The sequence below is a fragment of the Rhinopithecus roxellana genome, chromosome 20 (genome assembly GCF_007565055.1).
Source record: "Rhinopithecus roxellana isolate Shanxi Qingling chromosome 20, ASM756505v1, whole genome shotgun sequence".
Classification (NCBI taxonomy): domain Eukaryota; kingdom Metazoa; phylum Chordata; class Mammalia; order Primates; family Cercopithecidae; genus Rhinopithecus; species Rhinopithecus roxellana.
The window spans coordinates 7,611,626-7,631,123 of NC_044568.1; the positions used below are offsets into that span (position 1 = coordinate 7,611,626).

The following is a 19,498-nucleotide window of genomic DNA, read 5'->3' on the forward strand; positions in this document are numbered from 1 at the left end:
TGTGCAGGTTATAAATAACCATTTCTGTCTACCAGCTGCTGTTTGGATTTGGAAAGGAAAAGAGGATCTTAGCATGACTTGTTTATCCCAGGTAATTTGGTAGTAAACTGGGCCCCAGAAGTCAAGTTACACATAAAATGCAAAGGAAAAATGACAGGGGTTTTGTATCAGGCTTTCCATGAGGGAAGGTAACTTAAAGGCCCACATCAGCCTGGAGGCACACATGGGGAATGAAGAGAAGGGGGTTGCAAAGCCAGTGTCTACCTGGCTGGCTTTCTTTCTCTCTCTCTTTCTTTTTTTTTGATGGAGTTTCACTCTTCTTGCCCAAGTTGGAGTACTGGCATGATCTCGGCTCACTGCAACCTCCGTCTACTGGGTTCAAGTGATTCTCCTGCCTCAGTCTCCCTAGTAGCTGGGATTAAAGGCATGTGCCACCACACCCGGCTAATTTTTTGTGTTTTTAGTAGAGACAGGGTTTCACCATGTTAGCCAGGCTAGTCTTGAACTTCTGACCTCAGGTGATCTGCCCGCTTCGCCTCCCAAAGTGCTGGGATTACAGGAGTGAGCCACCACGCCCAGCCCTATCTGACTTTCAAACAGTCGTGCTCTTTGTCTAATAGATTTGTTGTTTTAGTGGGATGTCCTTAAAGAAGTCCCCTCAGAACGGGTCCATGGCATCAAGATAAAGAAATAACAGGAGTCCGGGCTCAGTGGCTCATGCCTGTAATCCTGGCACTTTGGGAGGCTGAGGCGGGTGGATCACTTGATGTCAGGAGTTCGAGACCAGCTTGGCCAACACGGTGAAACCCCGTCTCTACTAAAAATGCAAAAATTAGCTGGGTGTGATGGCATGCCCCTGTAATCCCAGCTACTTGGGAGGCTGAGGTGGGAGAATCGCTTCAACCTGGGAGGCGGAGCTTGCAATGAGCCAAGATTGCACCACTACACTCCAGCCTGGGTGATAGAGTAAGACTCTGTCTCAAAAAAAAAAAAAGAAAAGAAGTAATGTGAAAGTCAGCCGCACTGCTTCACGCCTGTAATCTCAACACTTTGGAAGGCAAAGGTGGGAGATTGCTTTGAATCCAGGATTTTGAGCCCAGCGTGGGCAACATAGTGAGACCTCCGTCTCTATAAAAATAATTTTTAGCCAAGTGTGGTGGTACATGCCTATAGGGCCAGCTATTCTGGAGGCTGAGATGGGAGAATGGCTTGAGCCCAGGAGTTTGAGACTGCAGTGAGCTGTGATCACACCACCATACTCTAGCCTGGGCAACAGAGCGAAACATCTCAAAAAAAAAAAAAAGGAAGAATGGGAAAGTGGGAGATTTTTCCATTTGTCTGCCTAGTTATTATGTACCTAGTTGGAAACTAGAGGCCTGATTTTTTTAGCCTGTACAGAGCCTTAAAATTTTTTAAATTATTCATCACCATTTAAAAATTAGAAGACTAGATTTATTTACCACTTCTATGGAAAATCTAATCCAACAAAACCAGGTCCACCTTTCTGAATGGAAACCAGCAGCTGTTCTTTTTTTTTTTTTCTTTTAAGAGATGGAGTCTTGCTTTGTTGCCCAAGAGCTGCTGCTACCTTAACCTCCCAAAGCGATAGGATTACAGGCATGAGCAACCATTTCCCTCCTGGACAGCTGTTCTTAGCCTGCCTTGTTCCCATCCTGCTACCTTCCTTTGTTTGCCTCACTCCAACACATGTCTATCTTTGTGAACGCTATAGGTAGAAGCCAGAATCAAGGTTCAGGAAGCCGGCTGGGTGTGGTGGCTCACTCCTGTAATCCCAGCACTTTGGGAGGCCAAGGCGGGCAGGTCACCTGAGGTCAGGAATTCAAGACAAGCCTGGCCAACATGGCAAAACCCAGTCTCTACTAATACAAAAATAAGCCAGGCATGGTGGTGGGCGCCTGTAATCCCAGCTACTCGGGAGACTGAGGCAGGAGAATTGCTTGAACCCGGGAGGCGGAGGTTGCCGTGAGCCAAGATTGCGCCACTGCACTCTAGCCCCAGGCGACAGAGTGAGACTCTGTCTAAAAAAAAAAAGGAAGTTGAAATGGGGGTAGGGGGGTGGGGGTAGTAATGACAGGGGGTGCTCTCCTTCCTGGACTGGAAGAACTGTGTGCAGGCAGCAGGGTGGGGCAAACATGCTGAGCACTGGGTCAGCCGTTAGACTAATGGGTTGCTAACCCTTCCTTGCTTCCTTGCTGTGTGACCATGGGCAGTTTGCTTTGCTTCTGTGACCCATGTGGCTTTGTCATTGCAAATGGTAGGAAATCCCAAGAGCTATCACCCAGGGAAGAAGCTGACAATGGCAGGTGCTCAGAAAGCACTGGAAAAACTGACTCCCAGTGAAATCAGATCCTCAGACAACCCATCTTTATCTTTTTTTTATCTTTTTATCTTTTTTAATGCACCTTCCTTTATCTTTTGTTTGTTTGTTTTTCCCTTCTCATCTTCTCTAGCCATTTCATAAAAACTTTGCCCTCAAGTAAATGAGCAGGTCACCAATAACCTATTGGCTTCACTAAGGAACTGTTGTTTCAATTTCCAGAAACCATATTTTGTCATCATTTCATTCTTATCTCTCACACATTACTGATTGATCTCTTAAAAGAAGGCAGTTTGTCCTCCAAAATTACTGTGTTCTCTTTCCAGCAAGCTTTGGGGTCCTGAGGTTCACAGAGGCTCCTCCATCTCCCTCTGACAGACCGCCTGCCCCATCTTAGGTCTTGGATGGGAGAGTCTATAGCATTTCTCATTATGTTATGTTTTTTACACATTTAAATCAGCCTTTGGACATTGCATATTTTTCGTTTGTTTTAGCTTTTTGAATAGGAAATAAATCCAAATAGATAATTCAAAAATAAAAATAAGACCAGGCACGTGGCTGACACCTATAATCTCAGCACTTTGGAAGACTGAGACAAGAGGATCGATTGGGCCCAGGAGGCTGAGACCAGCCTGGGCAACATAGCAAGACTCCATCTCTACAAAAAAGTAAATAAGCTGGATGTGGTGGCACATCCTTTTGTTTTTTTTGCTGTTTTGTTTTTGTTGTTGTTGTTGTTTGAGAAGAAGTCTCCCTCTGTTGCCTAGACTGGAGTGCAGTAATGCTATCTTGACTCACTGCAACCTCTGGCTCCCAGGTTCAAGCGATTTTCCCACCTCAGCCTCCCGAGTAGCTGGCATTACAGGCATCTGCCACCACGCCTGGGTAATTTTTGTACTTTTAGTAGAGACGGGGTTTCACCGTGTTGGTTGGCCAGGCTGTTCTTGAACTCTTGACCTCAGGTAATCCGCCCACCTCAGCCTCCCAAAGTGCTGGGATTACAGGCGTGAGCCACTGCACCCAGTGGTGGCACACCCTTGTATGCCAACTACTCAGGAGGCTAAGGTGGGAAGATCGTTTGTGTCCAGGAGTTCCAGGCTGCAGTGAGCTATGTTCACACCACTGCATTCCAGGATGGGCAACAGAGCAAGACTCAATCTCTAAAAGATAATAGTAATAGGAAAAGAAAAATAAAAACAATAGAAAAAATATACATTAAGAAGTCCCTCACATGGCTCTCTGGGTAGTTCTTTATGCAAATAGAACCAATATGAGTATATATTTTGATCTTCCCTTTTTCTTAGAGAAAAAGTTACATACAACGTATACTTTCTTGTCTTGATTTTTTTCACCTAAAATATGACCATCTTTTAAGGATTTATGAAGAGTAGAATATAAGAAGCTTGCTCATTCTTTCAGCTTTGTAAGGTTCAATTACGTTGTGTAGATTCATCATACTTAGTCACTTATTATTTCTAATATTTGCTATTGCAAATCATGATACAGCAAATACCTTGCGCATACGTTTGTTTCCTATCTGTGAACACATTTCTTCACAGCTGATTCCTAGTAGTGATATTGCTAGCTTAAAGGAAAAATGCATTTGTGCTTTTGAGGGATTACAGGCGTGAGCCACCGGGCCTTGTCCCGGGAATAAGAAATAAGTTTTTTGAGACTAAGTCTAGCTCTGTTGCCAGGCTGGGGTATAGTGGTGCAATCTCGGTTCTCTGCAACCTCCGCTTCCTGGGTTCAAGTGGTTCTCCTGCCTCAGCCTCCTGAGTAGCTGAGACTACAGGCACATGCTATCACACCCAGCTAATTTTTGTATTTTTAGTAGAGACGAAGTTTCACCATGTTGGCCAGGATGGTCTTGATCTCTTGACCTCGTGATCTGCCCACCTGGGCCTCCCAAAGTGCTGGGATTATAGGTGTGAACCACCACGCCTGGCCGGAAATAAGTTCTTAATCCAAAACTCTTTTGTGTTGGGGAGGCCCTTACACTGGATTTCTTTACCTGCAGATTTCTATTGAGTTCCTTTTATTCTCCAAAACCTGACCTTCCGTGCCAAGGCTGAGCATTTTACCTGACTCGATGGGCGTGAGGGTCTAATGTCAAGCCTGCCTCTGCACATTTGGTATTTTCTGCCCCTTGCCGTCTTCTAGATCTTTTCAGTAAGCCATCTGGCTAGAAGGGAGCTCCACCTTCACTGGGGAATTCTTTCCTTCCAGTCTCTTTATTAATTGCTGTGGGACTCCAAAGCACATTAAACAGCTGCATCCCAGAAGAGTTCCTTACTTGGAACTTCCTCCTCAGCACATGCTTGTACTGCCTTTGTTCTTGTACCAGCCTTTACTGACCTGGCCGAGGGACAGTTAGAGTCTAGTGCTTAGGAGTGCAGGCTCAGGAGCCAAATTGCCCAGATTGAAATTAAATCTCTGCCACTCACTAACTATGTGGTATTGGACAAGTTTCCTAATCTCTTTGGGTCTCAGTGCCCTCATCTGCCAAGTGGGATAATATAGTACCTATTTCACAGGGTGGTTGTGAGGAGTAAATGATTTGATGTATGTGCTTAGCCCCGAGCCCACGGTGCCTGGCATGTAGTAAACCCTGACTACAGGTGAGCGCCCACGGTAATGGCGGTGATGATAATGATGGCAGTGGTGATGATGGTTGACAGTGACAGTGAGGGTAAAGTCAGTGGTGATTACAGTGACAGTGATGATGATGACCGTGACAATGATGTTGATGGTAATGATGATGACGGTGATGATGATGATTAAGAGCGCACTGAGCCCTGCCACTTAACAAGCTACGTTTTTGTGACCTTGAGCAAGCAGTGCAATCACTTACCCTGTTTGTTTCTCATTTCTTCATTGTTTTGTACCAATGGGAATAGTACTATTCATCTAAAGCAAGAGTCAGTTAAACAACAGCCTGTGGGCCAGATCTGGCCTATCACCTGTTTGTTTGTTTGTTTGTTTGGTTTAGACAGAATCTTGCTCTATCGCCCAGGCTGGAGTGCAGTGGTGCCATCTCAGCTCATTGCAACCACTGCCTCCCATGTTCAAGCGATTCTCTTACCTCAGCCTCCCGAATAGCTGGGATTATAGGCACCCGCCACCACACCCAGCTAATTTTTTTTGTTTAGTGGAGACAGGGTTTCACCATGTTGACCAGGCTGGTCTCAAACTCCTGACCTCAGGCAATCTGCTCGCCTTGGCCTCCCAAAGTGCTGGAATTACAGGCATGAGCCACCATGCCCAGGCCCCCCTTTTTTTAATTTTAAATTTTTATCTTTATTTTAGATTTGGAGGAGTGCATGTGCAGGTTTGTTACAGGGTATATTGCATGATGCTGAGGTTTGGGCTTCTATTAACCCCATATAGTGAACCCATATAGTGAACATAGTATCCAACAGAAGTTTTTTAGCCCTTTCTCCCTCCCGTTTTCAAGTCCCCAGTGTCTATTGTTCCCATCTTTATGTTCATGTATACCCAATGTTTAGCTCCCACGTATAAGTGAGAATTTTTTTAAAATAAAGTTTTATTGGAGCACAGTCACACCCCTTGATTTGCATATTGTCTATGGCTGCTTTTGCTACAGTGGTGGAGTTGAGTAGTTGCACCAGAAACCTTGTGGTCTTATGACCTTATGGCATACATAGTGAAAAATATTTACTGTCTGGCTCTTTACAGAGAAAGTTCGCTGACCTCTGGTCTAAAGGAGTGGTTGTGAGGATGCAGGAGATGATGCCTCCGCCTAGAAACTCGCCACATTGTAGGTGTCCAATACAGTGGCCCTGCATCAACCAAGCATTGAACTTTTATGAACTCAATGCTGGGCTCTTACCTCCACCCCCACCACTCTCCTCCCACCTGAAGAGGATAAATAGAGGGAGTGATTACAATATGAATAGTTTAATTAGGAATATCATGAAATTGTGTTCTGCATACATATTTTTATCATGTACTATACATTTCCATATGCATCAAATATGCATGCATATTAGTCTACAGCAGTAGATATAAAAAGCTATGTCCTGTAGACTGTACTTTACGGGTTGCTTAAGACTCTTTATCAAGGGTAATTTTGGCACTGATTTTCCCTTTGCCTGATGACTTCAGAAACTCACATCCAAGGAAGATGCGACTCCCCTCTAAATGGTAGCGATGAAGATTATCTTCATCTAGAGCAAAGTGTCAGAATGTGCTAACCATTGAAAATGAATTCTATGTGCAGATAAAACCTTGCTGAAATCATAAGTGGGAGAATAGTATTGTAGTTACAAAATTCAATGCAGTCACTTTTTTTTTTTCTTTTCCCCAGACAGACATCTGTTCTATAAAGTGAAGTACACATGTATCGTTTACATTTGGCCTTATTTATTGCTTCATAGCTGAAGCAGGCAGGTCACCTTGCAAAATGCAGAGGAACACCCCCTTAATTTTGCAAGTGGCATATATTGATATTAATGTCACCTTGTTTCCACTTCCTTCTTTGAGTTGTTGTGAGAATAAATGAGATATAGGTAGGAAGATGCTCAGAGAAGCTAAGTGCGGTAGACAGGCACAGTGTAATCTGGTTACAGCGCTTCCATCCTTGACAGGCAAGAGCCGTCTTCGCATCGAGCTAATCTGGAAGAGAGAGAGAGGCTCAGTGATGTGAGGACTGGGCCAACCAATCTTCTAGGGAGCTTGAATAATAAATGCTCTTAATTGAGTGAATTCTCTTCATTAGAAAATAAGCAAATTATTTTCTGATTTAATGAATTAAAAAGTTTCTAATTAACTCCAGTAGAAAGATTTGCTTTTATGTTTTATTTTATTTTATTCTTTTTGTTTTGTTTGTTTGTTTTTATAGAGACGAGGTCTTGCTATGTTACCCAGGCTGGTCTTGAACTCCTGGCCTCCAGTGATCCTCTTCCCTTGGCCTCCCAAAGTGCTAGGATTACAGGCAGTGAGCCATGACATCTGTCCTGCTTTCACATTTTAGTAGTTAAGTTCTGTGTTCTTTGCATTAACGTAACTGGACAACTGAATGCAGGTCTCATGCTTGCTGCTTGCAGAGTTCAATTAATAAGAGTGAGGTCTCGTAATAAGAAAGTGAATTTATTAACCAAAGCTAGTAAAGGGGAAGTGGTCGGATTCCTATCCAAAGTAACCACTTCCATTTTGCGGGAGAAGAAAACTCCAGTTTTCCCTTACAGGAGTGAGCCAGGCACAGTGGCTCCCTCCTGTAATCCCAGCACTTTGGGAGACCGAGACAGGCTGGTTCACCTGAGGTCAGGAGTTCGAGACCAGCCTGGCCAACATGGTGAAACCCCATCTCTACTAAAAAAATATAAAAATTAGCCAGTGGGCACCTGTAATCCCAGCTACTTGGGAAGCTGAGGCAGGAGAATTGCTTGAACCTGGGAGGCAGAGTTTGCAGTAAGTAGAGATCATGCCACTGCACTCCAGCCTGGGCAACAGAGTGAGGCTCCATCTCAAAATAAATAAATACATAAATAAATACACAGGGAAAACTTGATAAGGAAGGCATGCAGGAATTGGGCTGAGTACTGTCTGTGTGTCTTGTTCTGGTGGCCATCTTGGGTCCCAGTCAACCTGGACATTGGGCTGTCATCATCTCAACAATGGCTGGGTTGTTAACTCACCACTGTGAAGTCATCTCTGGAATTTTGCAGCTGGGTCTCCAGGCTTGATCCAAGATTAGCCCCTGGAACTTCTAAAAAGGCACATAGGCAAATACTAGTATACAATTAGAGAAATGTGAAGACAGTATATACGGCCCTAGAGTCTGGCCGTGTCCAGTGGTTCATCCTAGGCCTTGGCTCTTCCCTTTATTCACACTTGCTTGGCAAAAGCATCATCCCTTGAGCTTTATCACCAGATATGACCTCTCCCCTACCCCTCACTCACGTGCAGACTGACTAGAAGTGACCATGTGCAAAGACATGTATCTTCTCTGAGACTCAGTCCCCATTGCCTTCCTCTTGCTAAGCTGTCACTAAGCATTTTTTGCTCCTGTCTTCTGAGTGCTCTTACCTAAGGGGACACTGGTTGTGGCATTTTCACAAATAGCCACCGGGGAGTGAAGTTGGGCAGTTTAGGAGATACATTGACAATAATGCAGTGACTCTTGTTTTGTATTTTCAAACCAAAGCAATCTATTAGTCTTGCATCAAGGCATTCTTTTATAATGGACACTTGCATAAAAGTTGTGAAAACTGCATTGGAAACAGCATATTTAAACATTATGATGTCACTCTGTTGAATTTATGCAGACCTTCAAATGTTAGTCTTCTGGTTCTCCCAGAAAAGCAACAGTTCTCTCTGAAATTGCCCATTATGGGAAATGCAGGTGATTACCACTCATTCACATCTGCACTGTCACCTGTGTGGTGGATTTGAGGGTTTGGTGCAGCACGTTGGTATGCTGTCAGCAAAGGTTATGTGTGTGTGCACAGAGGAAGGCATTTTTGTGGAAGGCATTTTATGTAATTCCAAACAATTTAATAAAAATGTAATTCAAAAGGGGAAACTACAGTCCCTAGGCCCTTTCAGGAGTACAGATAATGTTCCAGATTAAAGGCTGGAGCTTTGTTCATTATAGTCAAATAACGTAAGTGTGTGAATTATCATTTTCCTTGCCATTGGTCTATTTCAAAAGTGTGCTATTTTCCCATTATAATAATAGGCTGCATTTTCTTAAAATCATTTGATTACTGATTGGTCCCGTCTATTCAGTTTGCAAATAAAAAGCTTTTGTGATGATAAACTAGCTGTTTTAAAACAGCCTTAATCTTGGTTCTGCTTTTGAACTGCGACAGGTCAGACTCTGCGAAAGGCTGAGAGAAGCCGGTCCTGCTCACGAGAGAAAAAGGAGGTAAATGTGTCCCTGTTGAGGGCTGATGGGAGGCAACTCTATCTGAAAGGACCTGAGGGAGCAGGGTGGTGAATAAGTGTCCCTAAATCTACTGTTTTCTCTCGGGGTCCCAAGCTTGAATCCTGGAGCAAATGACAGTGAGCAACTAGGCTTACCAACCCAGTGTCACTTGTAATAATCATCACTTGTAATAATCATGTCTAACTGAGTGTATTGGTTAGCTTCATCTGTGTAACAAATCATCCCAGATTTTAGTGGCTTACAACAGCAACCAGATATTTAGTTCTGGATTTGGTGGGTTAGCAATTTGGGCTTATCAGGGCAGTTCCACTGCTGGACCAGGCTCTGCATGGGGCTCACTCATGCTTCTGCAGTTCATGGCTGTGTTGACTAGGGGGTGGTTGAGTGTCAGGGTGCCTCAGTTCTCCTCCGAATACTTCTCGTGTGCCAGCAGTCTAGGCAGGTTTTTTCACATTGTGCTTCAAGGGCTCAAGAGTGCAGCAGCGGCAACTGCAGGACTTCTTGAGTCCTAGGCTTACAAGTTACACAGTGTCGCTTCTACGACTTTCTATTCTTTTTTTTTTTTTTTTTTTTTTTTGAGATGGGTCACGCTCTGTTGCCCAGGCTGGAGTGCAATGGCGTGATCTCAGCTCACTGCAACCTCCACCTTCTGGGTTCAAGCAATTCTTCTGCCTCAGCTTCCCAAGTAGCTGGAATTACAGGCTCCCGCCACCATACCTGGCTAATTTTTGTATTTTTAGTAGAGACAGGGTTTCACCATACTGGCCAGGCTGGTCTTGAACTCCTGGCCTCAGGTGATCCGCCTGCCTCCATCTCCCAAAGTGCTGGAATTACAGGCATGAGCCACCACACCCAGCCCCACTTTCTATTCTTGAAAGCAGGCCACAAGGTCCCAGATTCAAGGGGTGGGGAAATAGACCTCACCTTTTGATGGGAAGAGCTACAAAATATTGTGGTCATTCTTGAAACCTACCACCCTCCCCCGTCTCCCCAACCCCCTACCTCTGAACCCACCTGCTCTGTGCCAGGCACCAGGGGGACCTGGACTAGAGGTTGAGTGAAACACAGTCCTTGATCTCGGGATATACACTATCTAGTTGGAAGAGAGCTACAGCATGATCATTACAATACAGTGTGAGAAGTGCCATCATAGAAGGACAGAGAAAGTGAGATTTTAATACAGAAACCAGTCACCTGACTCTTCCAGCAATATCAAGAAAGCCTTTGCAGAAAAGGTGATGTGCAGGCTGCTTCTTGAAGGATGACTAGGAGTTTTCCAGGCCAAGGAATCAGTACAGTCAAAGTCAGAGAGACATAAATAAGGAAGGTTGCAAGATCATGGCGCCTAAAGCAAGTGGGAAGTGGTAGCAAGGAGCCATAGGTTACTCCAGGGCCCTTTGATCAAGTCCCAGGCTTATGAGAAGATAAAATTGAGTCTTATTTAGTGGAGATGGGGCAGGAGTGCCAGGGAGAGAAATTGTGTGACTCATCAGAAACATTGACCAATCCAGAAATTCATCCACACATATCTACTGACACTTTTGATTGTAAAGTGTCATCATTCCTGTGATGAAAGGGCATTTGTCCGGCTCAGCTGGGTCCAGGGCCTCAAAAATGGCAAGAAGACCTGGTCCTTCTACCTTCCATCTCTGGGCTGTCCTGGCCAGCTCTGAGGAGGAAGCTGGGGCTAGACTGCACTCAGCGTCGTGTGAGTTACATGACCTTCACCTTCTCCTGTTGTTTCCTTCATCAGCTGTAACCAGAACAGCCAGTTTGCGTTTTCTTTTTCTTTCAATTAGCCCACCTGGAATGAGGGCTGGACGAAGGCTTAGGAACTTCGATGCTGCTGAAAAGATCTAAGTGTCACCCAAGTGGGCAGTCTAGGGGCAAAGCCAGGGTGGATTTTCCCACTCCTTCTGATAAGGAATCTTTGTCTGGAGGCAGAAGCAAGTGCCTGTCTTCCCACAACATCCTTCCAGAGACCCTGAGGTAGAGGAGCAGGGATGGAAGTGAGCCCAGACCTGCAGGCCTCCCTTAGTTAACTGACCGGGGGTGAAGACCAGCCCGCAAGCCGAGGAGGAAACCTTGAACCTGCCCCTGGCCTTTGGTCACAGAATAGCAGCATCCCATTTATCCACATTAAGAAATTAACTGGGAAACCACAGAGCGGGGCAGGGGAAACTAGTTGAGGCTCTGTCTCTCTCTAGCAATGCAACTCCCCTAATTGCTGCTTTCCCAGCCACTCCCATTGTGCCCATGATGGGAGAGCATTTCAGATCATTTCTCTTCTGGGAAGTGCTTGCAGTGAGAAATGGAGAGTGAGGCTGTTTATCACAATACCCAGGCTTAACCTGGAAAGATATTTCACTCGGTTTCAGGCCTTCTGAGAAAAGGAGAGTGCTAGCTCTCTTAACAGAGCTTTTGTTCGGTTACAAAACCAAAACAAAAAACCAGCCCCAAACAATTATTTCAAAAGCAAACAAATAAATAAAGGCTGGGCACAGTGGCTCCCGCCTATAATCCCAGCACTTTAGAAGGCCAAAGTGGGTGGATTACTTGAGCCCAGGAGTTCAAGACCAGCCTGGGCAACATGGTAAAACCCCACCTCTACTAAAAAATAATTATTGAAAAAAAAAAAAGAACAGCAAGCTGCTAGGATTCTTGTCTGATAGATTATAACATGCCTTTTCCACCCACCTCTTCTTTCTGCATCCCGCACCCTCTCTCCTGACTTCCCAGCCCTCTGTGCCTCACCCAAGATGCCAGGTATAGATCAAACTATGTCACCATGAAAGGCACGGAGACCAGCTGTCTCTTTCCCAGAGCTGGTTAGAACAAATGTTGTATTTCTCAAGGTGGTGAGGTAGTGGCCAGCACACTCCCTGGAGGATGAACACGTGGTGGTGAGGTGGTGCGGCCGGCGTGCTCCTTGGAGGGTGAACATGTGGTTTCCACCCTGGGTTGGGATCGGGTACTTCTTTGAGGGATCTTAAGCCACCATGATAAAGGGAGGATGTAGGCTGCTGTCAATGAACTCGCTAGGCCAAATTCAGCCCAAAGGTGTGTTGTATCTAGCTCGTACCCTGTTATAATTTTTAAAAAGTAGATGTCCACATTTAAAAGTTGTGGATTTTTAAAAAAATGTTTAAATCCACATTTAAAATGGTTAAATCCACATTTCAACATTGCCAACCACAGTACTTAGCAACATCTGGATATTTGAAAGCTCCCAGGTGACTGGGTGTGGTGGCTCACACCTGTAATCCCAGCACTTTGGGAGACTGAAGTGGGAAGATTGCTTGAGCCCCAGGACTTTGAGACCAGCCTGAGCAACATAAGCAAGACTCCTTCTCTACAAAAAAATTTTAAAAAATTAAACAGGTGTGAGGCCAGGCGTGGTGGCTCACACCTGTAATCCCAACACTTTGGGAGGCTGTGGTGGGCAGATCACCTGAGGTCAGGAGTTCGAGACCAGCCTGGCCAACATGGTAAAACCCCATCTCTAGTGAAAATACAAAAATTAGCCGGGCGTGGTGGCGGGTGCCTGTAATCCCAGCTACTTGGGAGGCTGAGGCAGGAGAATCACTTGAACTCAGACAGCGGAGGTTGCAGTGAGCCGAGACCGGGCCACTGTACTTCAGCCTGGGCACCAGAGTGAGACTTGTCTCAAGATAAATAAAATAAAATAATAAAAATCAGGTGTGGTGTCTTGTGCCTATAATCTCAGCTTCCCTGGAGGCTGAGGCGGGAGTATCACTTGAGCCCAGGAGTTCAAGGCTGCAATAAGCTATGATAACACCACTGCATTCCAACCTGGACAACAAAACCCTGTCTCAAAAAATTTTTTTTAATTAATAAAAGTTCCCAGGTGATTCTAATGTGCAGCAGTTTGAGAACCACTGGCATAAAGCACTCAGCACAGGGCCTGGTGCAGTTCATTCATTCATATGTTTATTCATTCATTCGTACTTACATAACTAACCCAATGTCCAGGCCTCTTTCCAAACCAGTTAGGTTACAATATCTGGGTGTGCCACCTGGGCATCAGAATGTTTTAATCCCCCAAGTGGTTCCGATGTGCAGCCATGGATAAGAACCAGCTCTTTCCATGGATTAAGTAGACTCTGGCATACAAAAATTAGCCAGGCGTAGTGGTACATTCCTGTAGTACCAGCAACTCGGGAGGCCGAGGCAGGAGAATCTCTTGAACCCAGGAGGTAGAGGCTGCAGTGAGCCAAGATCACACCGCTGCACCCCAGCCTGGGCGACAGAGTGAGACTCTATCTCAAAAAAAGAAAACAAAATAAATAGCTCTGGCTCTCGACCCAGGTGCTTCTCTGTACCCTGTGCCTGGCCTCCCTGGCCCCGAAGGCACCTCAGTTCTCCACCGCTGTCACAGATACCAAGAGGCAAAACCAAAGAAGAGAATGATAAACATTATAGATGAGCCCCAAATAAAGCTCCAGGGAGTGCCAGAGGAGGGAAAGACTTCCTGGGAGAGGTGGCCTGAACTGAGGTATTGGAAAGGTTACAGTCATTTCTTTTTTTTTGAGGCATAGTCTTACTGTGTCACCCAGGTTGGAGTACAGTGACACTATCTCAGTTCACTACAACCTCCACCTCCCGGGTTCAAGCGATCCTCCTGCCTCAGCTTCCCGAGTAGGTGAGATTACAGGTGCGTCCCACCATGCCTGACTAATTTTTGTATTTCTAGTAGAGATAGGGTTTCATCATGTTAGCCAGTCTGGCCTCAAACTCCTGCCCTCAAGAGATCCGTCCGCCTTGGGCTTCCAAAGTGCTGGGATTACAGGCTTGAGTCACTGTACCTGGCCAGGTTACAGTCATTTCTGAAAAATGTAGCTTTGATGGTTGGCTTGAAGGCAGTAGATAATTTCAGTTCAACTGGTAAAAATATTCTCAGCCTCGTTTCTAACAAGTATTCATGGTTCCTGCCTGTGGAGATTATATAGTGTTTATGGCCCTTGGACATGAATTATTAATGATTTTGAAATTGTGGTCATTGTAGTTTACTCAAAAATCATTAGGAAGTAAATTTATCATGCAGTGTTAGAAAAAAGGAGATCACAGAGGAGGAAGAAATGTTTATTCATCATCCAGTTCATCCCTACAGCATCCACACTGGTGCCTAGGGCACTATGGGGCTCACGAGCATGGAGCTGGGGACATGTCCCCTTACTGCTCAGAGCCACTGAGGCCCCTGGTGGCTCTGTGAATTAATACCTCCAGTTTGCTGTGAGGGCTACATACAGTTCAGGTCCTGGGGCCAAGCAGCTCTGCCTCAAATCCCAGCTGTTGACCTTGGACAAGTCTCTTGAGCCCTCTTACCTGTTTGATAATGTCCACTTTGGAGAGAGTTAATACAGTCATGTATTAACGTAACAGTGCTGGGCACACAGTAAGTGTTCCATAGATGTTAGTTGTTACATAACTTGAAGTGTCTAGAATTTAACAGAGAGATTCCCAAGGAGAAGGCAGCACCATTAATTACGCTTCCTACAGAAGGGACCTCCCTCACTCCAGCCGGAGGCTGATTCCAGCCTTCCTGCTTCCTGGCTGTGTGTCCCCAGGCACCTGGGCCTCAGGCAGGCTAGCCCCAGGGCCCTCATTCTTAATCACTCTGAGAGCCTCCCGTGATAACTGACGGCCATTTTTGCAGTTGATTGGAGATTCCAAAAAATGCTTTTGACAGCACACTTATCTGCTCAACTGACTTTGCAAGGATTGCAAAAGTCGTTGAACTCACCCAACTAGAAAATGTTAAGCCTTCCCTTTGCATGCATGTACATGCGCGCGCGCGCACACACACACACCCCTTCCTGCTATTAACAGAGACTTCTGGTGCAAGGCTAGAGGCTTCCTTCATTTTTCCCAAGCAAAAGAGGAGTCTGGGGTCTGAGGGGAACACAACAACATTAAAACATTAAAACACAGCAAGTCCAGGATCCAGGGTGCCTCCAGGGACAAGGTTATCTGGACAGCCCTCTCTGTCTCTTCAGTGTGCAACTGTAAACACACTTCTGCTCCCGTCTGGGTCTTCTGGGTCTCTTTACCTTGTTGCTATCTTTTTTGCTTTTTGTTTGAGACAAGTCTCGCTCTGCTGCCCAGATTGGAGTGCAGTGGTGCTGTATCAGGTCACTACAATCTCTGCCTCCCAAGTTCAAGTGATCCTCCCACCTCAGCCTCTTGCGTAGTGGAGACCACAGGTGTGCACCACCAGACCCAGCTAATTTTTGTAATTTTTGTAGAAACGGGGTTTTGTCATGTTGCCCAGGTTGATCTTGAACTCCTGGGCTCAAGCAATCCTCCCCTCTTGGCCTCCCAAAGTTCTGAGATTATAGGCTTGAGCCAACCAGCCTGGTCCTTGTTGCTGTCTTGATTCTCCTATTAGCTGTTCCTCCTCTATAAGCCCAGGCCACAGGTCAGTGAGAGAGTCTGGCCTGGCTAATCAATACTCAAGAGTATTCAGGAAATACAATATTCCTGACACCAGCCTTCAGTTGCCCTCCCAAGAGGCAACAACTATAATCAATGTCTTATGTGTCCTTCCAGAAATATTCTGCAGGTATGCAACTATGCAGAATGTATGCTTTGTCTCCTTTACCCACCCATCCATCCCCCTCATGCAATACACATTGTTTTCTTCTAGATTTTTTTTTTTTTTTCATTTAACAACATGTCTTAGAGAGCATTCCTCAGCAGGTCATATGGACAGACCTCACTCTTTTCGTGGCTGCCTAGTACTCCATTGTGGATTTACAGGAATGTAATTCTTTACTTGAAACATTTAAGGCCAAATATATTTCACTTTTTTATATTTAAAAAGTTATACCATCCTAGGAGGACCTGGAAAAGCACTCTATAATCAAATACATTAATATATGCACAGAGCTCCTTGCAGTGGCTCCTGCTTGTTATCTCACCTGCTACTTGGGAGGCTGAGGTGGGCGGCTCACTTGACCCCAGAAGTTTGAGTCCAGATAGGACAATATAGTGAGGCCCTATCTCTAAAACATATATATATAGTGTGTGTACTGCAAAATATGAATATGTATACTAAGTGGGTAAATAAAGGCTATAAATTTTATGTCATTTCAGATCAGGTTTTGGTCCTAAATAATTGCATAAATGTATTACTAATTCCTGATTAATGAATATCTACTCTATTAATAGTCTTTTGCTACTATAGGAATACTTTAAAGAATATTCTGGAGCAGACATCCCTGTGTACATAGGAATAGCCAAAGGTTAAATGCTTTAAAGTAGAACTAATGGAGCAAAGGGTGTGTGCTCTATTTAAATTGATGTTTCCAATTCATCTTTTAACAGTGCATGAAAGGGATAGAGCTTCCCCCCCCCCCCCGCCCCAGGTTATCTCATAGCAAGCTGGCCAGATTCAAGTGTGGCTGTCCTTGACTGAGGTGCCCACAATGGAGCCATTCAGTGGCCACCCCTATAGTTCCCTAGTTCATTCATCTTGTGGGGGTGAGGGGAGGGGCATTTACTTGAGAAGGACTTGGGGACATATCTAGCACCTTGATTTCTTTTGTTTTCCCACAGGTTTTTGGGGAACAGGTGGTATTTGGTTAAATGAGTAAGTTCTTTAGTGGTGACGTGTCAGATTTGGTGCACCCATCACCCACGCAATATACACTGAACCCAATTTGTAGTCTTTTGTCCCTCACCTCCTTCCCGCCCTTTCCCTCTGAGTCCCCAAAGTCCATTGTGTCATTCTTATGCCTTTGCATCCTCATAGCTTAGCTCCCACTTGTAAGTGAAAACACACAATGTTTGGTTTTCCATTCCTGAGTTACTTCATTTAGAATAATAGTCTCCAGTTGTATCCATGTTGCTGTGAATGCCATTAATTCATTCCTTTTTATGACTGAGTAGTATTCCATCGTATATACATACCACAGTTTCTTTATCTACTCATTGATTGGTGGGCATTTTGGTGGGTTTCATGTCGCAATTGCGAATTGCAGCACCTCGATTTCTGCAAGCCATCTCTTGCAGCCCTGAGCTCTTAAGATTTGTCTTGGCTGATTGCAGGCACCAGTGAGACAGGTGACTTTTCTGTAAGTTTCAGACTCCACTAGCGCGCAAACTGCAGATACTCCCTTCTGTTTTCTCTGTTCAGTTCTCCATGTTCTTTTAACTTCAGTTTTGTGGGGATTTAGGAGTTGTCCCCGTCCATACTTACAGATCTCTATTGCTTTGTTTTAAAAAAAGTTTTTTTAAAGGAAACAAACAAAAAAGAAAAGGCAAGTTGGTGGTGTTGCATTACAAAGAGCCTGATATGACAGCTCACATTCCAACTCTGCACTTTTACTGGAATGAAACCTTTTAGTTCATATTTCTGGGCAGAGAAGAACAAAATCTATTTTAGATTCAACTGCCAAATGCATTCCCAGTTGCGAAATTATTGTTGTCAGTCTTTCTGCTTCCTGAGGTCTTGGTCTCTGCTGCAGCTTTGAGAACTCGAAGAGAGGGGCCCTCGTAACATTGACAACTTCTGATTTATACAGGGCAAATAAGACACAGGGCAGGATTAGAAGCAGTGCAGCAGAAGAATTGAGCCTGCGAACCCTGGAACCAAACAGCCTGGATTCCTAGGCTAGCTCTACCACTCAGGCAAGTGACTCACCTTTTCGTGATTCGACTTCCCTCTCTGTAAGATGAGGATGATATAAAACCTGCATTTCACAGGACCGTGGCAAGGATTCAGTGAGTTCATATGTGTCAAGTGCTTAGGACAGAACCTGGCACATACTCGGAGCTCAATAAATGTCAACAATTATAATTTAGGACTGGCAGGGCAAAATAGCGTATTTGCAAAACTAATCCCTTGAAAGTCACAGGTGGAGAAGTCTTGCTGAGAAAAAGCAGGACACAGATTGGGCCCCTTTGGTATGATGGAAGAATGGTGCATAATCTCTCCCTGTTGGAATTCCTTTGTATGTGAGTCCCCAGGCTGCCCCGGTACCTCTGCAGTTAGGTTGGGCACTGCAGGAGATGTGTACAAACACCCAAGTTTAACAACAACAGGGCCAAGACTCCAGCCCGGAAAAGCAAAGAGAATCAATTTCTGCTAAAATGCTAGGAAGGAGATTGACATGTCTAAAACCTTCCTGGTATCAGCTTAGCTTCCAACACAAGATTAAACTCTAGGAAAAACCCATCAGAGAGCTGCAATTTGTGACCAGACAGAGATAATGTTGACAGCTTCCCTTTACCGAGTCTGTTTTGGATAAACAATGTGCCCTTCAACAGAGCGCCATCGAAGTTTTCTCTATCCTCAGATCTTAGGCATGAAATAGCCTTTAAAATAGCTCCCTTTACCTCCTCCCTCCACCCCCAGAAATCACTGTATGGAATATGGAATATGATTAGAAGAGAGAATGGTGCTAAGAGGAGGTTCCTGCAAGTTACTCAGGAAAGGTATGTCTGCAGGATAAAAACACCCCATGAAAACCGTCACTTGCTCTGGGGACACTTTTGGAGGAGCAAGACACAGGTCATGAAAGTGCCAGGCCATGTGGGCTCCGGTCCTGGCTGCCATCACTGACCATGGACACACTTGCTTTCCCCACTCTGAGCCCCTGTTTCCTTTGTGGTCCCTCAAGTCTGACAAGAGCCAATGCTTCTGTGACTTCAGCTTTATTAGTGTCCACAGACCATGTCTGTCAGCTTCTGTTTAAGTGATAGAAGCCTTCCTTAAACCAGCTTCTGCAAAAAAAGAGAATTTGTTGCCTCACCTAGCTGAAAAGTTCAGGGGTGGACATCAGGCATGGATGGATCTAGGTGCTCTGACTTAGTCCCTCTCGACTCTGCCTTCTTCGGTGGCAAGTCTGTTCTCCACCAGGTGGCAAGATGTCCACCAGCAGCCTGAGGCTTATAGTATAGAGGCCAGATGGCATGGTGGAGGAAGCTCAGGTGCTAGATGTAAAAGATTCGAGGATGAATCCTGGCTCCTCACTCACCCAAGCAGCTCAGCCACCTCAGAGCTTCAGTTTCTTTCTATATAGAATGGGGATAGTGGGAGCACCTGTCTCACTAGGTGGTTGGGGTGCCTAGAACAGTGCCCTACAGGTCGCGAATCCCTGAATAGTGAGCGGCGCTTTCTCCTCCTCCTCCGTTTCCTCCTCCCTTTCCCCTTCTCCTGTCATTATCAGAATTCTCTCAGCAACTTCAGCAAAGAGTGAACACTCTCCAAGTCTAACTGTTCA

The 19,498-nt window shown here is 45.1% G+C and overlaps 1 protein-coding gene across 3 annotated transcripts in view; it reads left to right on the plus strand.

Moving 5' to 3' along the window:
• Positions 1-19,498, plus strand: part of KIAA0556 (KIAA0556 ortholog) — a 232,651-nt gene that overhangs the window by 15,038 nt on the left and 198,115 nt on the right. For all 3 annotated transcript variants that reach the window (XM_030925123.1, XM_030925124.1, XM_030925125.1), the window contains exon 2: positions 9,175-9,230. In XM_030925123.1, the coding sequence (XP_030780983.1) occupies positions 9,175-9,230 (56 nt within the window). The remainder of the gene's footprint in view (positions 1-9,174; positions 9,231-19,498) is intronic.